Genomic DNA, 19,363 nt, shown 5'->3' on the forward strand with positions numbered 1-19,363 from the left:
TTTCAATAATAATCTGTAATTTAATATTTTTAATTAAAATTTAAAGAAAAATAAGAATTAATTAAAACACAATCGAGGCTTAGCTTAAAAATGAACTCTCATTGTAAATTTCGATTTAATTTAAAAATAAAGTTTTCGATTAAGGTTTCAACTTAAATTAAAAAATAAAAAATAAAAACTTTTATGACATGGCTCCGTGGCAATGAAGGGGTAGGTGGGGGTTATAAGTGACATTTCATTTTATAAAAGGGTTATTTTTTGCCCCAAAACTCCCTGTTTGATTGCTGAAGCCTACACGATTTGATTTGCCCTTCCAGAACACCATGGAAGTTGTTGGAGAGGCTCTTCTTTCCACTGCCCTCGGCTTGCTGTTTGACAAGTTGGCTTCCTCTGATCTTATTAAGTTCGCCCGGCAGGAGGATGTCCACACCGAACTCAAGAAATGGGAGAAGGAGTTGCAGAGCATCCGGCAAGAGCTCAACGACGCGGAGGAGAAGCAGATCACAGATGAGGCTGTCAAATTATGGCTGTTTGATCTGAGGGTTTTGGCGTATGATATGGAGGATGTCTTGGACGAGTTTGCTTACGAATTGATGAGAAGAAAGCTGATGGGGGCGGAAGTTGATGAAGCCAGCACAAGCATGGTACGCAAGTTCATTCCTACGTGCTGCACTAGTTTCAGTCCAACTCATGTTGTGCGTAATGTCAAGATGGGGTCTAAGATTAGAGGGATCACAAGCAGATTGCAAGACATTTCAGCTAGAAAAGCTGGACTTGGCCTGGAAAAGGCGGCAGGAGGAGCTACTTCCGCTTGGCAAAGGCCACCACCCACTACACCTATAGCATACGAACCTGGCGTTTATGGCAGGGATGAAGATAAAAAAGCGATTCTTGATTTGCTGCGCAAGGTTGGGCCCAAGGAAAACAGTGTTGGCGTCATTTCCATTGTTGGCATGGGCGGTCTGGGCAAGACAACACTTGCACGACTGGTTTACAACGATGAAATGGCCAAAAATTTTGACCTAAAAGCGTGGGTTTGTGTGTCTGACGTGTTTGATGTGGAGAATATAACAAAAGCAATTCTCAATTCGGTGGAAAGTTCTGATGCAAGCGGCTCGTTGGACTTCCAACAAGTTCAAAAGAAATTGACAGACGAGTTGACAGGGAAAAAGTTTTTACTCATTCTAGACGATGTGTGGAACGAAGATTCTGATAATTGGGATCGATTGCGTGCCCCTTTGAGTGTAGGGGCAAAAGGAAGCAAAGTCATAGTTACAACACGCAATAAAAATGTTGCTTTGATGATGGGAGCTGCCGAGAATCTTCATGAACTAAACCCCTTGTCAGAAGACGCTTGTTGGTCTGTGTTTGAGAAGCACGCATTTGAACATATAAATATGGAAGATCATCCAAACTTGGTGTCCATTGGGAGGAAAATTGTTGGCAAGTGTGGGGGATTGCCCCTAGCAGCAAAAGCCCTTGGTGGTCTCTTACGCTCTAAACAGAGGGAAGAAGAATGGGAAAGAGTATCGAATAGCAAAATTTGGGATTTTTCAAGCACGGAATGTGAGATTCTTCCTGCGTTGCGGTTGAGCTATCACTATCTCCCGTCATATTTGAAGAGGTGTTTTGCATACTGTGCCATGTTCCGCAACGACTATGAGTTTGACTCAAAAACTTTGGTCCTCCTGTGGATGGCTGAAGGTTTAATTCAGCAACCAATCGCTGACAACCGCACAATGGAAGATCTAGGAGACGACAATTTTTGTGAATTATTGTCAAGGTCATTTTTTCAATCATCAGGTATCGATGAATTCCGTTTTGTGATGCATGATCTTATCTGTGATCTAGCTCGAGTTGCTTCTGGTGAAATATGCTTTTGTTTGGAAGATAACTTGGAAAGTAATCGACAATCCACAATTTCCAAAGAGACTCGTCATTTATCATTCATTCGTGGAAAATTCGATGTGTTAAAGAAATTTGAAGCCTTTCAAGAGTTAGAACATTTACGAACATTTGTGGCTTTACCAATTCATGGTACGTTTACAGAATCTTTTGTAACTAGTTTGGTGTGTGATCATTTGGTGCCAAAATTTCAACAGTTAAGAGTCCTCTCTTTGAGTGAATATGTGATATTTGAGCTACCAGATTCTATTGGTGGATTAAAACATCTACGTTATTTGAATTTGTCTTTCACCCAAATCAAATTATTGCCAGATTCAGTGACCAATCTCTATAATTTACAAACATTGATACTATCCAATTGCAAGCATCTTACAAGGTTGCCTTCCAACATTGGAAATTTAATTAGCCTTAGACATCTCGATGTTGTTGGATGTTCATTGCAAGAGATGCCACAGCAAATAGGCAAATTAAAGAAATTGCAAACCTTGTCAGATTTTATTGTGGCCAAACGAGGATTTTTGGGAATAAAGGAGTTGAAGGATTTGTCAAATCTGCGGGGGAAGATATGCATTTCAAAATTGGAAAATGTTGTGGATGTTCAAGATGCTAGAGATGCCAATCTAAACACTAAGCTCAATGTTGAAAACTTGAGTATGATTTGGAGTAAAGAATTGGTTGATTCACATAATGAAGACACTGAAATGGAAGTCCTCCTCTCTCTACAACCTCATACCAATCTGAAGGAACTCAGGATTGAATATTATGGTGGTCGAAAATTCCCAAACTGGATGTGTGATCCCTCTTACACTAAATTGGTTGCGTTAAGTCTTATTGGTTGTATAAGATGCATATCACTACCTTCCGTTGGGCAACTACCCCTCCTCAAGAAGTTAGTCATCAAAAAAATGGATGGAGTGAAAAGTGTGGGACTGGAGTTTGAGGGTCAAGTTTCTCTTCATGCTACGCCTTTCCAATGCTTAGAGTCTTTGTGGTTTGAGGATATGAAGGGATGGGAAGAGTGGTGTTGGTCAACAAAGTCATTTTCTCGCCTCCGTCAGTTGGAGATAAAAAATTGTCCAAGATTGATTAAGAAATTACCCACACACCTAACTTCTCTAGTAAAGCTCAATATTGAGAATTGCCCAGAAATGATGGTTCCACTTCCAACAGACTTGCCTTCTCTTGAAGAGCTCAATATTTATTATTGCCCAGAAATGACACCACAATTTGACAACCATGAATTTCTCATTATGCCACAGAGGGGAGCGAGTAGAAGCGCAATTGACATCACCTCACATATTTATTTGGAAGTTAGTGGAATATCAGGACTTTCCAGACTTCAGCCGGAGTTTATGCAGTCCCTGCCGAGGCTTGAACTTCTAGAAATTGACAATTCTGGTCAGTTGCAATGTTTGTGGCTGGATGGGTTGGGATTAGGGAACCTCTCTCTTCTTCGAATATTGGGTTGTAACCAACTTGTATCCTTGGGAGAGGAGGAAGAGCAAGGGCTGCCTTACAATCTTCAGCGTTTGGAAATATCTAAGTGTGATAAGTTGGAGAAGCTTCCACGTGGATTACAAATCTATACATCTCTTGCAGAGTTGATCATTGAGGATTGCCCAAAACTGGTGTCATTTCCAGAGAAGGGTTTCCCGCTCATGCTTAGAGGTCTTTCTATTTGTAATTGTGAAAGTCTAAGTAGTCTACCTGATAGGATGATGATGAGAAACAGCAGCAACAACGTGTGTCACCTTGAATACTTGGAGATAGAGGAGTGTCCATCTCTTATTTGCTTCCCAAAAGGGCGGTTACCCACCACCCTTAGGCGACTATTCATATCCAATTGTGAAAATCTAGTGTCTCTTCCAGAAGACATCCATGTGTGTGCCCTTGAACAGTTAATTATAGAGAGGTGTCCATCTCTCATTGGTTTTCCAAAAGGTAAGCTACCCCCCACTCTCAAGAAGCTTTATATACGGGGGTGTGAAAAGCTAGAGTCTCTACCAGAGGGAATAATGCATCACCATTCCAACAACACAGCCAATTGTGGTCTTCAAATCTTGGATATCTCACAATGTTCATCTCTCGCATCCTTTCCTACTGGCAAGTTTCCCTCTACCCTTAAATCTATTACGATCGATAATTGTGCACAGTTGCAGCCAATTTCGGAGGAGATGTTTCACTGTAATAATAATGAACTTGAAAAGTTGTCCATCTCGAGACACCCTAATCTCAAAACCATACCAGATTGCCTCTACAATCTCAAAGATCTTCGGATTGAAAAATGTGAGAATCTGGACTTGCAGCCTCATCTATTGCGAAACCTCACTTCTCTTGCATCACTTCAGATCACTAATTGTGAGAATATCAAAGTGCCCTTATCAGAATGGGGCCTTGCCAGATTGACCTCTCTTAGAACTCTTACCATTGGTGGCATATTTCCAGAAGCCACCTCCTTTTCTAATCACCACCACCACTTGTTTCTTCTTCCTACTACTCTAGTTGAGCTTTGCATTTCACGTTTCCAGAATCTGGAATCCTTGGCCTTCCTGTCTCTCCAAACGCTCACCTCTCTTAGAAAGCTAGATGTCTTCCGATGTCCTAAGCTCCAGTCTTTTATGCCAAGGGAAGGGCTGCCTGACATGCTTTCAGAACTGTATATAAGAGACTGCCCACTCCTAATTCAAAGGTGCTCAAAAGAGAAAGGGGAAGATTGGCCAAAGATTGCCCACATCCCCTGTGTGAAAATAGATGACAAATTGATACTTGAGCAATAAGAAGTTGAGATGGCAGCAAAATGAATGCAGAGACCACCACTATATATATGTGTGCTTGGTATTTTTCTTCAATCTGCCATAATTCATTGTGTCATTTGTTTAATTATTGTTCCAAATTTATTTGTTTAATTGAATTGTCTCACATGTCTTGCACAGTTGAAACTCATCCAACGGAAAAAACTCTCCTTCACCAATCACTGGTTTGCCATCCATGCTATAAAGTCTCATGCTTGATGGTAATGAAGGCTAAAAAATCAGTATCTCATTGACAGAAGAAGAAGAAGAAGAAGAAGAAGAAGAAGAAGAAGAACAGATTTAATCTGTATTTACAATTGGAGGGCTTGGGATCCCCTGCTCTACTCTGCTATCCAAAAATGTAAGCTGGACACCTTGCTTAAGAAGATGCACATGTGAAGTTTGCTTAAGCAGATACACATGTGAAGTTCTACAAATCTATATGCTCCAGATAAGGGACCAATTCATGAAGACACTAATGGTAACAAGACTATATGCTCTGCCTTAATCACCCTATCATAGATATGAGTGATCCATCACCCTTAATCACATTATGATTTTTTGTTGCAGAAACTGGAGTCAATGTTTGCAAAAAAATTGCAGATAAAACTTACTTGAAAGCTTTTGTAGTTGTTTGAGTCAGAACTTTATCTGGAGCCTCATGACATGCCTGTCGTTGGATTGCATATCTATGCAACACGCATAGGCTATCAATTCCCTTTCTATTGGAATCAAGTATGCCCATTCATTATACGTAACTTTTTTCTTCTTAAGAATTATTTTCAAAATGTTCATTTTAAAGGAATTCCATTTCGTGCATGTAGGGTGTGAAGGAGAAAATAATGCAAATGGAATCCAATTCTCTAATCACAGGGTCAGCCAGTTAAAGTGAGTATACTCTATTTCATTCATGATCTTTTTTTACTTTGTGCATTTCAATTGCATTGTCCTCAAGAAGCTTTCTTTTCCCATACATCTCTATATAAAGTTCTGCCTTTTTTTTTTCTTACGTATTCATAGATGTACATTTATCAACATAGGCCGTGTTCTTAATGCTTTTAAACCTATGATTTCACATTTTTCCATCACGGGATTCTTCCATGTCTTTATAATTTTCCATTTATCAATATGATCTTTGTTCAACTTACAGGTTTTTCAAGTGAGTGACAAAGAATACAAATGCTTAGATATCACTTTTTTCTTTGTCCTCTTGATTGCACTGCATCTTTATTTGGAATTGGATATTTCTCTTTGTAACTTGTTTTTCTTGTTAATTACATTCCTTCTTACAATAATTCAGGATTGGCCTTTTCTCAAAAATAATTTTTCTTCTTCTTGGTCTTCTCCTCAGTTAATGTAAGCATCAAATTTGTACGTCTTTGTTAAATCTGTAGATAATTTTCTGGTTGAATTGTAAACCACACTTAAATAAATCAAAGTTGCAGAAATCTTGCTGGATCACAATTTACAATCTTATGTGGATTCCAAAGAAAGAAAATATGCAACTTGGGATTCAATGAGCTATGATCATTCTTACATAACTAAATCCCCCTTCATTTGTATCATATGTTCTGATGGCATTTCCTTTTTCTCATTACATATACATGAGGAAGATTTTATGACTTCCGTAATAACTATCTTTGCATTTCATTTTATTTCAAGTAGATTCAGGGGTAAAAATTCTTTTGCATGTGTCTTGACGTTTGGCACTTAAAACTCTACAATGGTGTTTGGTGTTGAAAGAGGGGTACTTCATTGCAGAATAATGAAAGCATAAATAGTTCTTTACTATCAATAGAAACTTCATGGTTGTTAAGATGCATCTAATTCTTTGTCCTTTTCTTGGCATGTTCTTCGATTTGTGGAAGACGTGGGAGGGAGAGCTTGAATCAAATTAAGCCAACTCCATGCAAAAGATGAATTCTGGCTATGAAACCTCACCACTCACAAGTTCTTTCTTATCCAAGAATTCTACAGTAGGTAATTCGAGATTACGTCTCATCTTTGTATCTCTTCGTGCTGATGCACTCACTGATTTCACTCTCGTGTTTTCATCTGATGGTGACCAACTCTTCCTCTTCTATGCAGCCATTATGTGATAATAAGCTGAGCTCTGTCTTGCTTCAGTTCAAGCAGAGCTTTCTGATTGATCAGCATGCTTCTGATGATCCTTCTGCTTCTCCAAAAGTTGCAGCTTGGAAATGTGAATGTGAAGGTAGTGATTGCTGCTCATGGGATGTTGTAGAGTGTGACAGGGACACTGGCCATGTGATCGGCCTTAACCTTGGCAGCACCTGCCTCTATGGTTCTACCAACTCCAGGAGCGCCCTCTTCCACCTTGTGCATCTTCACAGGCTTGATCTCTCTGATAATGATTTCAGTTACTTTAAGATCCTATCTGGAGTTGTCCAGCTTTTGAGTCTAAGAAGTCTAAACCACTTGTCTTCCAGATTCTCCGGCCAAATCCCATTGGAGCTCTTAGTGCTGTCTAAACTGGTTGTCCTTGATCTCTCACAAAATCCATTGAAGCGCTAGTAACCTGACCTGGCTTCTGATGCAGGGGTCAGAAGCATTTCCTTGTTGTAGCATTTGGGAAGCTGGTTGTAGCATTCCTGGTGAACGGTGATTTCTCCTGTCAATTTGGTACACTTTCAGACTTGATCTCTTGCATATCATTGGAGAACCTTTATCTTTTTTCTTTTTCCTCAATATTTTGTTTTTAGAAAGATTTTAACTAAAAGTATTGTGCAATTTCATTTGAAAAAAATTTCAAATCCTTTTCTATGTGAAATTATGGATCTTTAGTGTTCTGCAGACCCCTAATATTAGGAATATGGTGGTTTATGTTGGCATACATGATTTTCTCTTTAAATCCTTGAACCCAGTGTACCAATATCCTAAACATTTCTTTTTCTTTACAGATATATGCTGGAAATATGATAGGGTGATGAAGGCCAAGGAACCACTTCGGTGTTGGTTTGGAGATCAATCACTGAAAGGTTCAGATGATTTCTTTTTCTAGTTTCTTCCAATTTAGGGTAGATTAAGAGGTATCCTTATGGTAGCAAATTCTTCTGACCTAAAGCTTAAGTGATCCTTTAGTGAAACAAAACATAATCCAGGAACATTCCCTCCTTCAGTCACTGTTGCTAGCCTTCAGGAAGCTGAGCATTTACAGAAATAAATAAATAAATGGTACCCTGCTTTCCATAGCAACCATGTTAGACTAAGATTTTTTCATTGACTTCTACGGGTGGCTTATGCTGAGAAGTAAAAGTCATTAATCAGGGCAGGTTCCTTTTTGGGGTTTCTGTGAAGGATGGATAGACCTGAACTTGAGCATTTTTGACTGAAGATGATGAATCAAGACTGGAATCTACTTCCATTTTTGACAACCTGAGAAGGTAACATTTTTCAAGCAATGGCATAAAAAATCTGTGGTGTTGGTCTACCTTCCTAAACGAAATATTTTGTGATGAAAGTAGATTACTACTTGTTCTTTTTTTCTGCCAACAAAACTGATGTGCTGGATTGGAGTTGAGGATTTTTTTTAATTCCCTCATTCATATTTGTTTGAGTGTATTTGTGATTCATTCTTGAATGATTCTCTTCCCCTTTTACCTGAGTTTACCAATATGTTAGACCCTTCTAGGGAACATGTTCATACCCTGGGTTGTGGATGATTAAAAAAACTAGGTCATCTTGGCATATGATTGTAAAAATTTTTTTAAATGAAACCATGTCAGATCTTATATCCCTAAAATAATCTTGTATTTGCAACTAAAGTTGCCTCATTTTGAACATTGTGAGTAAAATGGGCTTGTTTCAGTTTTTAGAACAAAGATGAAGGACCTTCATTCCATGGATCCCTCAATCAAACCCTAAGTTTTCTTAAAGATGAGGTTTATAGTGGATGAGAGGAGGGGTAATGATTTCAAAATGTTCTGCCTGCTTGGAGCCATTTTATGCTTCCCTCTGTTTTTTACACTTTTTTGAAGCTGAAACTGACAGTGTAAAGAAATTTATCTGATTAGAATGTCTCCTTCCTCTTTTGTTTAATCTAATCTTTTGTGTCTTGTCATATATATATATATATATTCAGTTCACGGTTGAAGTAATGTAAATCACTGAGTGCTGGCTTGCTGCACACAGATACATGTTTTCTGGTAAATTTGGAAGGATCACAATGTAATACCGCATAATGTCAAGAAGTAATATCTGTCCTATGCATGTACATTTTAGTGTCAATCATTTCTCAGTAGCATCTAGGATTCTTACTTGATGGTTAAAAAGGTTCACATTTCAGTTGTCTTGTGGATCATGGTTTTGGAAGCTAGTCACAACCCAAAAGCTGGAGTGCTTCATCTATATATGTCCCCGGTGAAATCCCAATTCCCAAACAGGTCATTGTATATTGTATGCCTATCCTAGAGTTCTATCAGATGGGTGGAATGCCAATCATGAAGAAGTATAAAAACAGGGCTTTCATATGTATATGGGTTACAACCTGCTGTTCTATCAGACAAGTAGTGATCCAATAGTCCAGTGGAAGGTGGTTGCTGAGAATGAATATGGAAGAGAGAATTTATAGAAAATTTGAAGTTCAAAAACTTTGAGGACCAGATTACCTGTAGAACCTGAGAAAAGGGCATATCAAACCACACTCAAAACAGGTGAAATATTATTTGTCTGATGATGTTGACTTGAGACATTGCTGGAGTATTGAGGGTCATTCATTGAATTCTTAAAGTAAAACACAAGCAAGTTTTGCCTATATCATTGGATTTGTTGTTCATTTTATTTATCACAAAGCTACCTTTTATTGTCAACTAATCATTTACTTTTAATCGGAAATTCATTTTGTTTTTTTAGTAGCGAGGAATTTTCTATCGTCAAGTCCTTAGAACTCTTGTTGGAGACCCAAATATCATAATACTGACCGCCCTGCAACAACCAGCGTCTGGTTTTGAGAATCTTGTGCTCTATAACTTTGTGTTGGCGTGGCCGATATTCTGGTATTCCAAGTTGAATTGTATAAATACAAATTAAGAATCGATGCGAGCATTGTGGAAGTGGCGCAGATGGTAGTGTTGGAGCCATGGAGGTGATGTTAGCACTTAAGAGTAGTATGATAGTCGTACAGGTGTAAAACAACAAAATTGATGCTTCCAAAAATAATAATTCTTAGCTTTATTGAAAAGCAATTTTATAGATTAGTTATATGTATGTATTTAGAATGCCTTTGATAGTCATTCAAGTAAATGTTATTTTAGCATTTATAACACTTCAAAATTTTCATCATTCAAGTATTAAAAACACTTTGATGTGAAACACATTCTTAATAAGAGATGAAATTTGAGAGAAAATGGGTTTTGATTTCTTAATTTGAAAAATATAGAAAAAACAATTTCAACTTTTATAAACCAGTTTTATTTTCATTAATTTAAAAATATTTTAAAATATGTACATTTTTTCATAACTCAAATAGTTATTTCTTGAAATACCCTTTTACTTGATGATATTAGATAAAATTATCCAAAATTAGTTATTATTTTAATTTAATAAAAGTGTTTTACAAATAAATATATTATAAAATTTTTATTATATAATATAAGATACAAATTATTATAAAAAAGATTTCTAGGATACTCAAGTGATAAATAAAATCTTTACAATTTTTTAGTTAATAACGATTTTATATCATGTATTATATAAATTCTCTCATCTTCTCATTTTATTTAATAAAATTGAATAAAAATTTTGTTAGTTGATATGAATAATAAAATAAGAAATTTTAAAAATTAAAAATACATTTAAAACTAAAATGCATAAAAATTAAATACAAACACACCTTAAAAATTAAAAACGAAAAGATTTACTTTTATTAGATTTTCAACTCTTGATATTTATATTTTCTATCAAAGTGTTTTGATTAAGTGAATGTTAATATTTTAATTTTATATTTTTAACTTTAATTGTATTTTTAATTTTAAAATTTTCTTTTTTTATTAATCTTAAATAAGTTCTTAGGGTAAAAAAAGTTGTTAATTTGTGTTATTAATATATAAGAGGGTCATTTCAAGAATTAATTATTTCTTGATTAACAAATTTTCTCCATAAAAATTATAATACTCTTCAAAAATTTAAAATCTGAAAAGTTTGTTACTCCAATTTTTTTTAAATAGAAAATATATTAAAAGGGTTATTTAGCTTTTTATTTTAAATACTTTAAAACAAAATTTTAAAATAAAAGTTAAATGTGTTTAATATTTATAAATTTTTTTTTAAAATACATATTTATGTTTAAAACCATCCAAACGGCACCTTAGTGCGGAGCTGCAATAATTGTGAAAGGCTGTCATGGATGCCATGCTCTGCTTTTTCTTCAGCCGTGGCCATGACGGCCATTGGAATCCTACGCGTTGACCCCTTTGACTCTCTGATTGCTGAAGTCTTCGCACCACACAACCACTTTCACTTGTTTCCATCTTCCCTTCTCTACTCTCAGCTCTTTGTTTGCCTTTGCTGAACACCATGGAAGTTGTTGGAGAGGCTCTTCTTTCCGCTGCCTTTGGCTCGTTGTTTGACAAGTTGGGTTCCTCTGATCTGATTAAGTTCGCACGGCAGGAGGATGTCCACACCGAGCTCGAGAAATGGGAGAAGGAGTTGCAGAGCATCCGGCAAGAGGTCAACGACGCGGAGGAGAAGCAGATCACACAGGAGGCTGTCAAATCATGGCTGTTCGATCTGAGGGTTTTGGCGTATGATATGGATGACATCTTGGACGAGTTTGCTTACGAATTGATGAGGACAAAGCTGATGGGGGCTGAAGCTGATGAAGCCAGCACAAGCAAGAAACGCAAGTTCATTCCTACCTTCTCTACTAGTTTCAGTCCAACTCATGTTGTGCGTGATGTTAAGTTGGGGTCCAAGATTAGAGAGATCACCAGCAGATTACAACATATTTCAGCTAGAAAAGCTGGACTTGGACTGGAAAAGGCGGCAGGAGGAGCTACTTCTGCTTGGCAAAGGCCACCACCCACTACACCTATAGCATACGAACCTGGGGTTTATGGCAGGGATGAAGATAAAAAAGTGCTTCTTGATTTGCTGCACAAGGTTGAGCCCAATGAAACCAATGTTGGCGTCATTTCCATTGTTGGCATGGGCTGGCTGGGCAAGACAACGCTTGCACGGCTGGTTTACAATGATGAAATGGCCAAAAATTTTGATCTAAAAGCGTGGGTTTGTGTATCTGATGTGTTCGATGTGGAGAATATAACAAAAGCAATTCTCAATTCGGTGGAAAGTTCTGATGCAAGTGGCTCGTTGGACTTCCAACAAGTTCAAAAGAAATTAGCAGACGCATTGACAGGGAAAAAGTTTTTACTCATTCTAGACGATGTGTGGAACGAAGATTCTGGTAATTGGAACAGCTTGCGCGCCCCTTTTAGTGTAGGGGCAAAAGGAAGCAAAGTCATGGTCACAACACGCAATAAAGGAGTTGCATTGATGATGGGAGCTGAGAAGAATGTTTATGAACTAAAAACTTTATCAGAAGATGCCTGCTGGTCAGTGTTTGAGAAGCATGCGTTTGAACATAGAAATATCGATGAACATCCAAACCTGGTGTCTATTGGTAGGAAAATTGTCAACAAGTGTGGCGGATTGCCACTGGCGGCAACAACGCTTGGTGGCCTTTTACGCTCTAAACGAAGGGAAGATGAATGGGAAAAAATATTAAGTAGTAAAATATGGGGATGGTCAGGCACAGAACCTGAGATTCTCCCTGCGTTGCGATTGAGTTATCACTATCTCCCTTCACATTTGAAGAGGTGTTTTGCTTACTGTGCAATGTTCCCCAAGGACTATGAGTTCGACTCCAAAAATTTGGTCCTTCTGTGGATGGCCGAAGGTTTGATTCAACAACCAAAAGGTGGTAGACATACAATGGAAGATTTAGGCGATGACTATTTTTGCGAGTTATTGTCAAGATCATTCTTTCAATCATCGAGTAATCATGAATCACATTTTGTGATGCATGATCTTATTCATGACCTAGCTCAAGGTGTTGCTGGAGAAATATGTTTTTGTTTGGAAGATGAGTTGGAGTGTAACCGGCAATCCACAATTTCCAAAGAGACTCGTCATTCATCATTTGTTCGTAGAGATGGGGATGTGCTAAAAAAATTTGAAGCTTTTCAAGAGGTAAAGCATTTACGGACATTTGTTGCTTTAAATATTCATTGGGCGTCTACAAAATCTTATGTAACTAGTTTGGTGTGTAATCATCTAGTGCCAAAATTTCAACGACTAAGAGTTCTCTCTCTGAGTCAATACAATATTTTTGAGCTACCAGATTCTATTTGTGAATTGAAACATCTACGCTATTTGAATCTGTCCTACACCAAAATAAGATCTTTGCCTGACTCAGTGGGCAATCTCTATAATTTACAAACATTGATGTTATCCTTTTGTATGCATCTTACGAGGTTACCTCCCAACATTGGAAACTTAATTAATCTTCGACATCTCAGTGTTGTTGGATGTTCATTGCAAGAGATGCCACAACAAATAGGCAAATTAAAGAACCTGCAAACATTGTCTGATTTTATTGTGGGCAAAAGTGGATTTTTGGGAATAAAGGAGTTGAAGCATTTATCACATCTCCGAGGGAAGATTCGTATTTCACAATTGAAAAATGTGGTGAATATTCAAGATGCCATAGATGCCAATCTAAGGACTAAGCTCAATGTTGAAGAGTTGATTATGCATTGGAGTAAAGAGTTCGATGATTTGCGAAATGAAGACACCAAAATGGAAGTCCTCCTCTCTCTACAACCTCATACTAGTTTGAAGAAACTCAATATTGAAGGCTTCGGTGGTCGGCAATTCCCCAACTGGATATGTGATCCCTCTTACTCTAAATTGGCGGAGTTAAGTCTCTATGGTTGTATAAGGTGCACATCACTGCCTTCAGTTGGGCAACTACCCTTCCTAAAGAGGTTGTTCATCGAAGGAATGGATGGAGTGAGAAGAGTGGGGCTGGAGTTTGAGGGGCAGGTTTCTCTTTATGCTAAGCCTTTCCAATGCTTGGAGTCTTTATGTTTTGAAAATATGAAGGAATGGAAAGAGTGGTCATGGTCAAGAGAGTCATTCTCTCGCCTCCTCCAGTTGGAGATAAAAGATTGTCCAAGACTGAGTAAGAAATTACCCACTCACCTAACTTCTCTAGTAAGACTTGAAATTAACAATTGCCCAGAAACGATGGTTCCACTTCCAACACATCTGCCTTCTCTTAAAGAGCTCAATATTTATTATTGCCCAAAAATGATGCCTCTATGGTCCTCTTTTGCATTTGACCCTTTTATATCAGTGAAGAGAGGGAGTAGAAGTGCAACTGACATCACCTCAGGTATTTATTTAAGAATTAATGGAATGTCAGGGCTTTCTAGACTCGAGCAAAAGTTTTTGCGGTCTTTGCCAAGGCTTCAACTTCTGGAAATTGACAATTCTGGTGCTCTGGAATGTTTGTGGGAAAATGGGTTGGGATTAGGAAACCTTGCTAGTCTTCGAGTATCGGGTTGTAACCAACTTGTATCCTTGGGAGAGGAGGAAGTGCAAGGGCTGCCTTGCAATATTCAATATTTGGAGATATGTAAGTGTGATAACTTGGAGAAGCTTCCACATGGATTACAAAGCTATGCATCTCTTACAGAGTTGATTATCAAGGATTGTTCAAAATTGGTGTCATTTCCAGACAAGGGTTTCCCGCTCATGCTTAGACGTCTTACTATTTCTAATTGTCAGAGTCTAAGTAGCCTACCTGATAGCAGTAATTGCTGCAGCAGCGTGTGTGCCCTTGAATACTTGAAAATAGAGGAGTGTCCTTCTCTCATTTGCTTTCCAAAAGGGCAGTTACCCACCACCCTTAAGGAACTGTATGTATCCGTTTGTAAAAATCTGAAGTCTCTTCCAGAAGACATCGAGGTTTGTGCCCTTGAACACATAGATATAAGGTGGTGTTCGTCTCTCATTGGTTTTCCAAAAGGAAAGCTACCATCAACTCTCAAGAATCTCACGATAGGAGGGTGTAAAAAGCTAGAGTCTTTACCAGAGGGAATAATGCATCACCATTCCAACCACACAACCAATTGTGGTCTTCAATTCTTGGATATCTCGAAATGTCCATCTCTCACATCCTTCCCTAGAGGCAGATTTCTCTCTACCCTTAAATCTATAAGGATTTGTGATTGTGCACAGCTGCAGCCAATTTTGGAGGAGATGTTTCACCGCAATAATAATGCACTTGAAGTTTTGTCCATCTGGGGATATCCCAATCTCAAAACTATACCAGATTGCCTCTACAACCTCAAACATCTTCAGATCAGAAAATGTGAGAATCTGGAGTTGCAGCCTTGTCAATTGCAAAGCCTCACTTCTCTCACATCACTTGAGATGACTGATTGTGAGAATATCAAGACCATACCAGATTGCTTCTACAACCTCAGAGATCTTCGGATCTATAAATGTGAGAATCTGGAGTTGCAGCCTCATCAATTGCAAAGCCTCACTTCTCTTGCAACACTCGAGATCATTAATTGTGAGAATATCAAGACACCCTTATCAGAATGGGGCCTTGCCAGATTGACCTCCCTTAAAACTCTCATCATTTCTGATTATCACCACCACCACCACCACCACCACCCATTCCTTCTTCCTACTACTGTAGTTGAGCTTTGCATTTCAAGCTTCAAGAATCTGGACTCCTTGGCCTTCCTATCTCTCCAAAGGCTCACCTCTCTTAAAAGTCTATGTATCTCCCGATGTCCTAATCTCCAGTCGTTTTTGCCAACGGAAGGGCTGTCTGACACGCTTTCAGAACTATCTATAAATGGTTGCCCACTCCTGATTCAAAGGTGCTTAAAAGAGAAAGGGGAAGATTGGCCTAAGATTGCCCACATCCCCTATGTGAAAATAGATGGCCAATTGATCTTTGAGCAATAAAAAGTTGAGATTGCAGCAAAATGAATGCAGAGACCATTCCACTATATCCTCTCCTTATGTGCCACTATTCGTTGTAAGTGTCATTTGTTTTATTGTCCCACATTTATTTTGTGATGCATTCCTGTACTCAAGTTAATGGTTTCATCTCTGTTATTGAGAGTTACCTTCTATTCTGTTTATTAGGTTATGGAGATGTGATAAATATGTAGATTTGGCAATTTCATCTTCACTTGTAAGTTTCTTTAATTGTGCCATTTTGTTGAATTTGAATACTAACCTTTTTTTTCTTTTTATAACTCAATTATTTTGATTTTTTCAGTTTTCGACAATTTGTCTCACTTTTGTTTAGTTGTTAAATACTTCAACTGATTTATTTTATTTTCCTGGTTTTGATGATCATTTTTCTAAAGTTTTCTACTTTCATGCTTGTTATGTTTTATAGATACCTGCTAGAAGGGGCCTTTAGTTTCTTGACCTTTCTTAGTAGTCACTCCAATTGCAGAAACTGGAGTCGACTTAAGCAAAAGATTTGCAGATAAAACTTACTGGAGGCTCTCACATCTGTATGAGTCAACTTTATCAGGGGCCTCATCTCATGTGTGTCATTAGATTGCATATCCACACAATATGCATAGGCTATCCATTCCCTTTCTTTTAAAATCAAGCATGCCTAGTCATTGTAGATAATTTTTTCCTTGTTCGGAATTCGTTTCAAAATTTTCATCTTAAAGGAATTTCTTTTCATGCATGTAGGATATGAAGGTGAAAATAATGCAAATGGAATCCAATTCTCTAACCACAGGGTCAGCCAGTTAAAGTGAGTATACTTTATTTCATTAATGATCTTTTTTGACTCCTTGCATTTCAATTGCATTGTCCTCAAGTAGCATTCTTATCTGACATATCTCTAAATAAAGTTCTCCATTTTTTCCCCTAAATATTCATAGATATGCATCTATTAACTTAGGCCATGTTCTTAAGGCTTTATAGACCTATGATTTATCAACCTATGATTTCATGTTTCTCCATCACAGTATTGGATCATGTTTTTATAATTTTTCATTTGTCAACATGATCTTTATTCAACTTACAGGCTTTTCAAGTCAGTAATAAATAATATCTCCGATTGAAATGCTTCATTTTCTAGGAATATCTCTGATTTTAACTACATTTCCTTTTACAATAATTCAGGATTGGCTTTTGCTCTAAAATATCGATTCTTCATTTTGGTCTCCTTCACAGTCAATGTAATCATCACTATTTCTACATCTTTGTTGTCTTTGTAAATAATTTTCTAGCTCGAATTGTATAACATACTTATTCAAGTCAAAGCTGCAGAAGTCCTGGCCCACAAATTACCATCTCATGTGGACTCAGGAGAAAGGAAATCCGCACGTTGAAATACAGTGAGCTATGCTAATTCTTACATATTCAAAACCTTTTTATTTGTAAAGCATATTCTGATGGCATTTCAATATTTATGTATTCATTTCATTTTATTTTAAATTTTTAAGTAGATTCAGGGGTCAAAATAGTTACCATTGGCTTCAGAATTGAACTTCAACTTCTGAGGAGCATTCCCTTGTTGTAACACAAAATGCTTTTGGAAGCTGGTTATAGAATTCCTGGGGAATGGTGATTTTCCCTATTAATTTGATACACTTTTTGACTCATTCTCCAGCATATTATTGGAGAACCTATTTTTTCCCCTCAATCTATTACTTCTAGGAAGATTTTAACTCAAGTTGTTGCATGGTTTCATTTGAAAAAATTGTCAAATCCTCTTTTATGTGAAGTTATGGATCTTTAATTAGTGTTTTGCAGACCCCTAATATTAGGATTTCTCTTTAAATCCTTGAACCCAATGTACCATCTCAAACATTTACAGATGAATGCTGGAAATTGGATAGGCTGATGAAGGCCAAAGAACCAATTTGGGGTAGATTTGGAGATCAATCACTCAATGGTTCAGATGATTTCTTTTTCTAGTTTCATTTGATTTAGAGTAGATTCAGAGGCTATACTCATAGTAATAAATACACAGTACCCTGCTTTTCATGGTGATCATGTTAGACTAAGATTTTTTATCAATCTCTACATGTGGCTTATGCCAAGAAGTGAAAGCCATTACTCATGGCAGGTTACGTTCTGGGGCTTGTGAAGGATGGATGGACCTGAACTTAAGCATTTTTTACTGAAGATGATGAATGGAGACTTGAATCTGCCCTATTTCACCAAGCAACAGCATAAAAAATTATGTAAGGTTTGTCAACTCGTCAATATATCCTAAACTAAATATTGTGTGATGGAAGTGGATTGTGACAGCTTGCTCTTTGGGATGGAGTTAAGGATTTTTTTATTCCCCCATTCATCTTTGTTTGAGCGTATTTGTGATTCATTCTTAAGTTGTTTCCTTTCCTTTTTATCTGAGTTTGCCAATATGTTCATTCTAAAATATCTTGGCATGCCTTAAAACTACCTCTAAGGGAACATGTTCATACCCCGGATTGTGGCAATCAAAAAAAGGGTCTATCTTGGTATATGATGGTAAAAAAATGAAATTCTTTCATTTCTTGTAGCCTTAAAATGATCTTCTATTTGCTACTAAAGTAGTCTTATTTTGAGTGTTGTGTGTATAATGGACTTGTTGCGTTTTTAAAACTCAGTGGAAGTACCTTTATTCCTTGGAGCCCCCAATCTATGGCTTATATTGGGTGAGAGGAGGAGTATGATTTTGGTATGCTCTGCTTGTTTGGTGCCATTTTATGCTTCCCCCCAAATTTTTTACACTTTGTGAAGCAAGTGACAGTGTACAGAAGTTTATCTGATTAGAATTTTGCCTATATATATGTTTCTGTTCATGGATAATGAAAATGTAAATCACTGAATGCTGGCTTGCTTCCCGTAGATACATCCCTGTCGCTAAAGCTAAACAAAGGTTGTGTTTTCCCCTAAACTCAGAAAGGTTCAGATTTCAATCTTGTCTTGTAGCTGATGCTTTTGGAAGCTCCTCAAACCCGAAATTTTGAGTGCTTCATCTGTATGTATCATCTGTGAACTCCTGAACAGTTTGTTATAAGATATGCCTATCCTAGAGTTCTATCAAATGGGTGGAAAGCTAATTACAAAGAAATATGGACAGGGTTTTCACATGTATGGTTTACATCCTGCCAGTTCAATTGGCCAACAAATGATCCATTAGTCCAGAGGAAGATCATTGCTGACAATGAAAATGGAAGAGAGCATCAATAGAAGTTTTGATGGACTTGAATGAAGTTCAAAAAACTTGAGGACCAGATCACCTGTAGAACTTCTGGGAAGCGCATATCAACCACACTCCACAAGTGAAACGTTACTTTTCCGATGATGTTTCAAGATTTCAGACTCAAGGCATTGCTGGAGTATTGAGGATCATTCATTGAATTCTGAATGTAAGACACAAGCAAGTTTTGTTTACACAGGTTAATGTTGATAAATTTTCATAGTAGGGTAGTTGAGATCATGGTTCCTGAATATGTTGTTCATTGTATTCATCTCAAGTGACCGAACAAGGGTACCTTTTATCGTTAAGAAATGCATGTCCAGATATTCTTCCCTCCAAATATGAATGGTACTTTCTGGTTTTATAATCAATACAAGGTGTGGAAGTGAAATTGATT

General features: G+C 37.4%; 2 protein-coding genes across 15 annotated transcripts; both read left to right on the forward strand.

The window, feature by feature from the left end:
• Positions 1-286: 286 nt before the first annotated feature.
• LOC100248253 (putative disease resistance RPP13-like protein 1) lies at positions 287-8,317 on the forward strand. Of its 2 annotated transcripts, none has more exons than XM_019224338.2 (7): positions 287-4,740; positions 4,839-5,178; positions 5,268-5,432; positions 5,522-5,585; positions 6,566-6,677; positions 6,786-7,340; positions 7,619-8,317. In XM_019224338.2, exon 1 carries the CDS (start codon positions 324-326, stop codon positions 4,680-4,682), a length of 4,359 nt encoding a protein of 1,452 aa, XP_019079883.1. In that variant the 5' UTR covers positions 287-323; the 3' UTR covers positions 4,683-4,740; positions 4,839-5,178; positions 5,268-5,432; positions 5,522-5,585; positions 6,566-6,677; positions 6,786-7,340; positions 7,619-8,317. The 2 variants fall into 2 exon arrangements, with proteins under 2 accessions (XP_019079883.1, XP_019079884.1); XM_019224339.2 differs by having other exon boundaries at positions 6,566-6,673.
• Positions 8,318-11,021: 2,704 nt separating this feature from the next.
• Positions 11,022-19,306, forward strand: LOC100265437 (putative disease resistance RPP13-like protein 1). Of its 13 annotated transcripts, none has more exons than XM_059742113.1 (8): positions 11,022-15,777; positions 15,888-15,936; positions 16,458-16,521; positions 16,896-16,951; positions 17,031-17,110; positions 17,845-17,967; positions 18,613-18,744; positions 18,847-19,306. In XM_059742113.1, the coding sequence occupies exon 1, from the start codon at positions 11,232-11,234 to the stop codon at positions 15,702-15,704; it is 4,473 nt and encodes a 1,490-aa protein (XP_059598096.1). In that variant the 5' UTR covers positions 11,022-11,231; the 3' UTR covers positions 15,705-15,777; positions 15,888-15,936; positions 16,458-16,521; positions 16,896-16,951; positions 17,031-17,110; positions 17,845-17,967; positions 18,613-18,744; positions 18,847-19,306. The 13 variants fall into 13 exon arrangements, with proteins under 13 accessions (XP_059598096.1, XP_059598097.1, XP_059598091.1 ...); XM_059742114.1 differs by having other exon boundaries at positions 17,043-17,110; XM_059742108.1 differs by having other exon boundaries at positions 16,896-17,110.
• The last annotated feature ends 57 nt before the right edge of the window (positions 19,307-19,363 follow it).

Source organism: Vitis vinifera, chromosome 13 (genome assembly GCF_030704535.1).
Source record: "Vitis vinifera cultivar Pinot Noir 40024 chromosome 13, ASM3070453v1".
NCBI lineage: Eukaryota > Viridiplantae > Streptophyta > Magnoliopsida > Vitales > Vitaceae > Vitis > Vitis vinifera.

Bases quoted from the DNA above. Each gene is read 5' to 3' on its own strand.
- LOC100248253 (XM_019224338.2), top strand. From the start codon at position 324: ATGGAAGTTGTTGGAGAGGCTCTTCTTTCCACTGCCCTCGGCTTGCTG.
- LOC100265437 (XM_059742108.1), top strand. From the start codon at position 11,232: ATGGAAGTTGTTGGAGAGGCTCTTCTTTCCGCTGCCTTTGGCTCGTTG.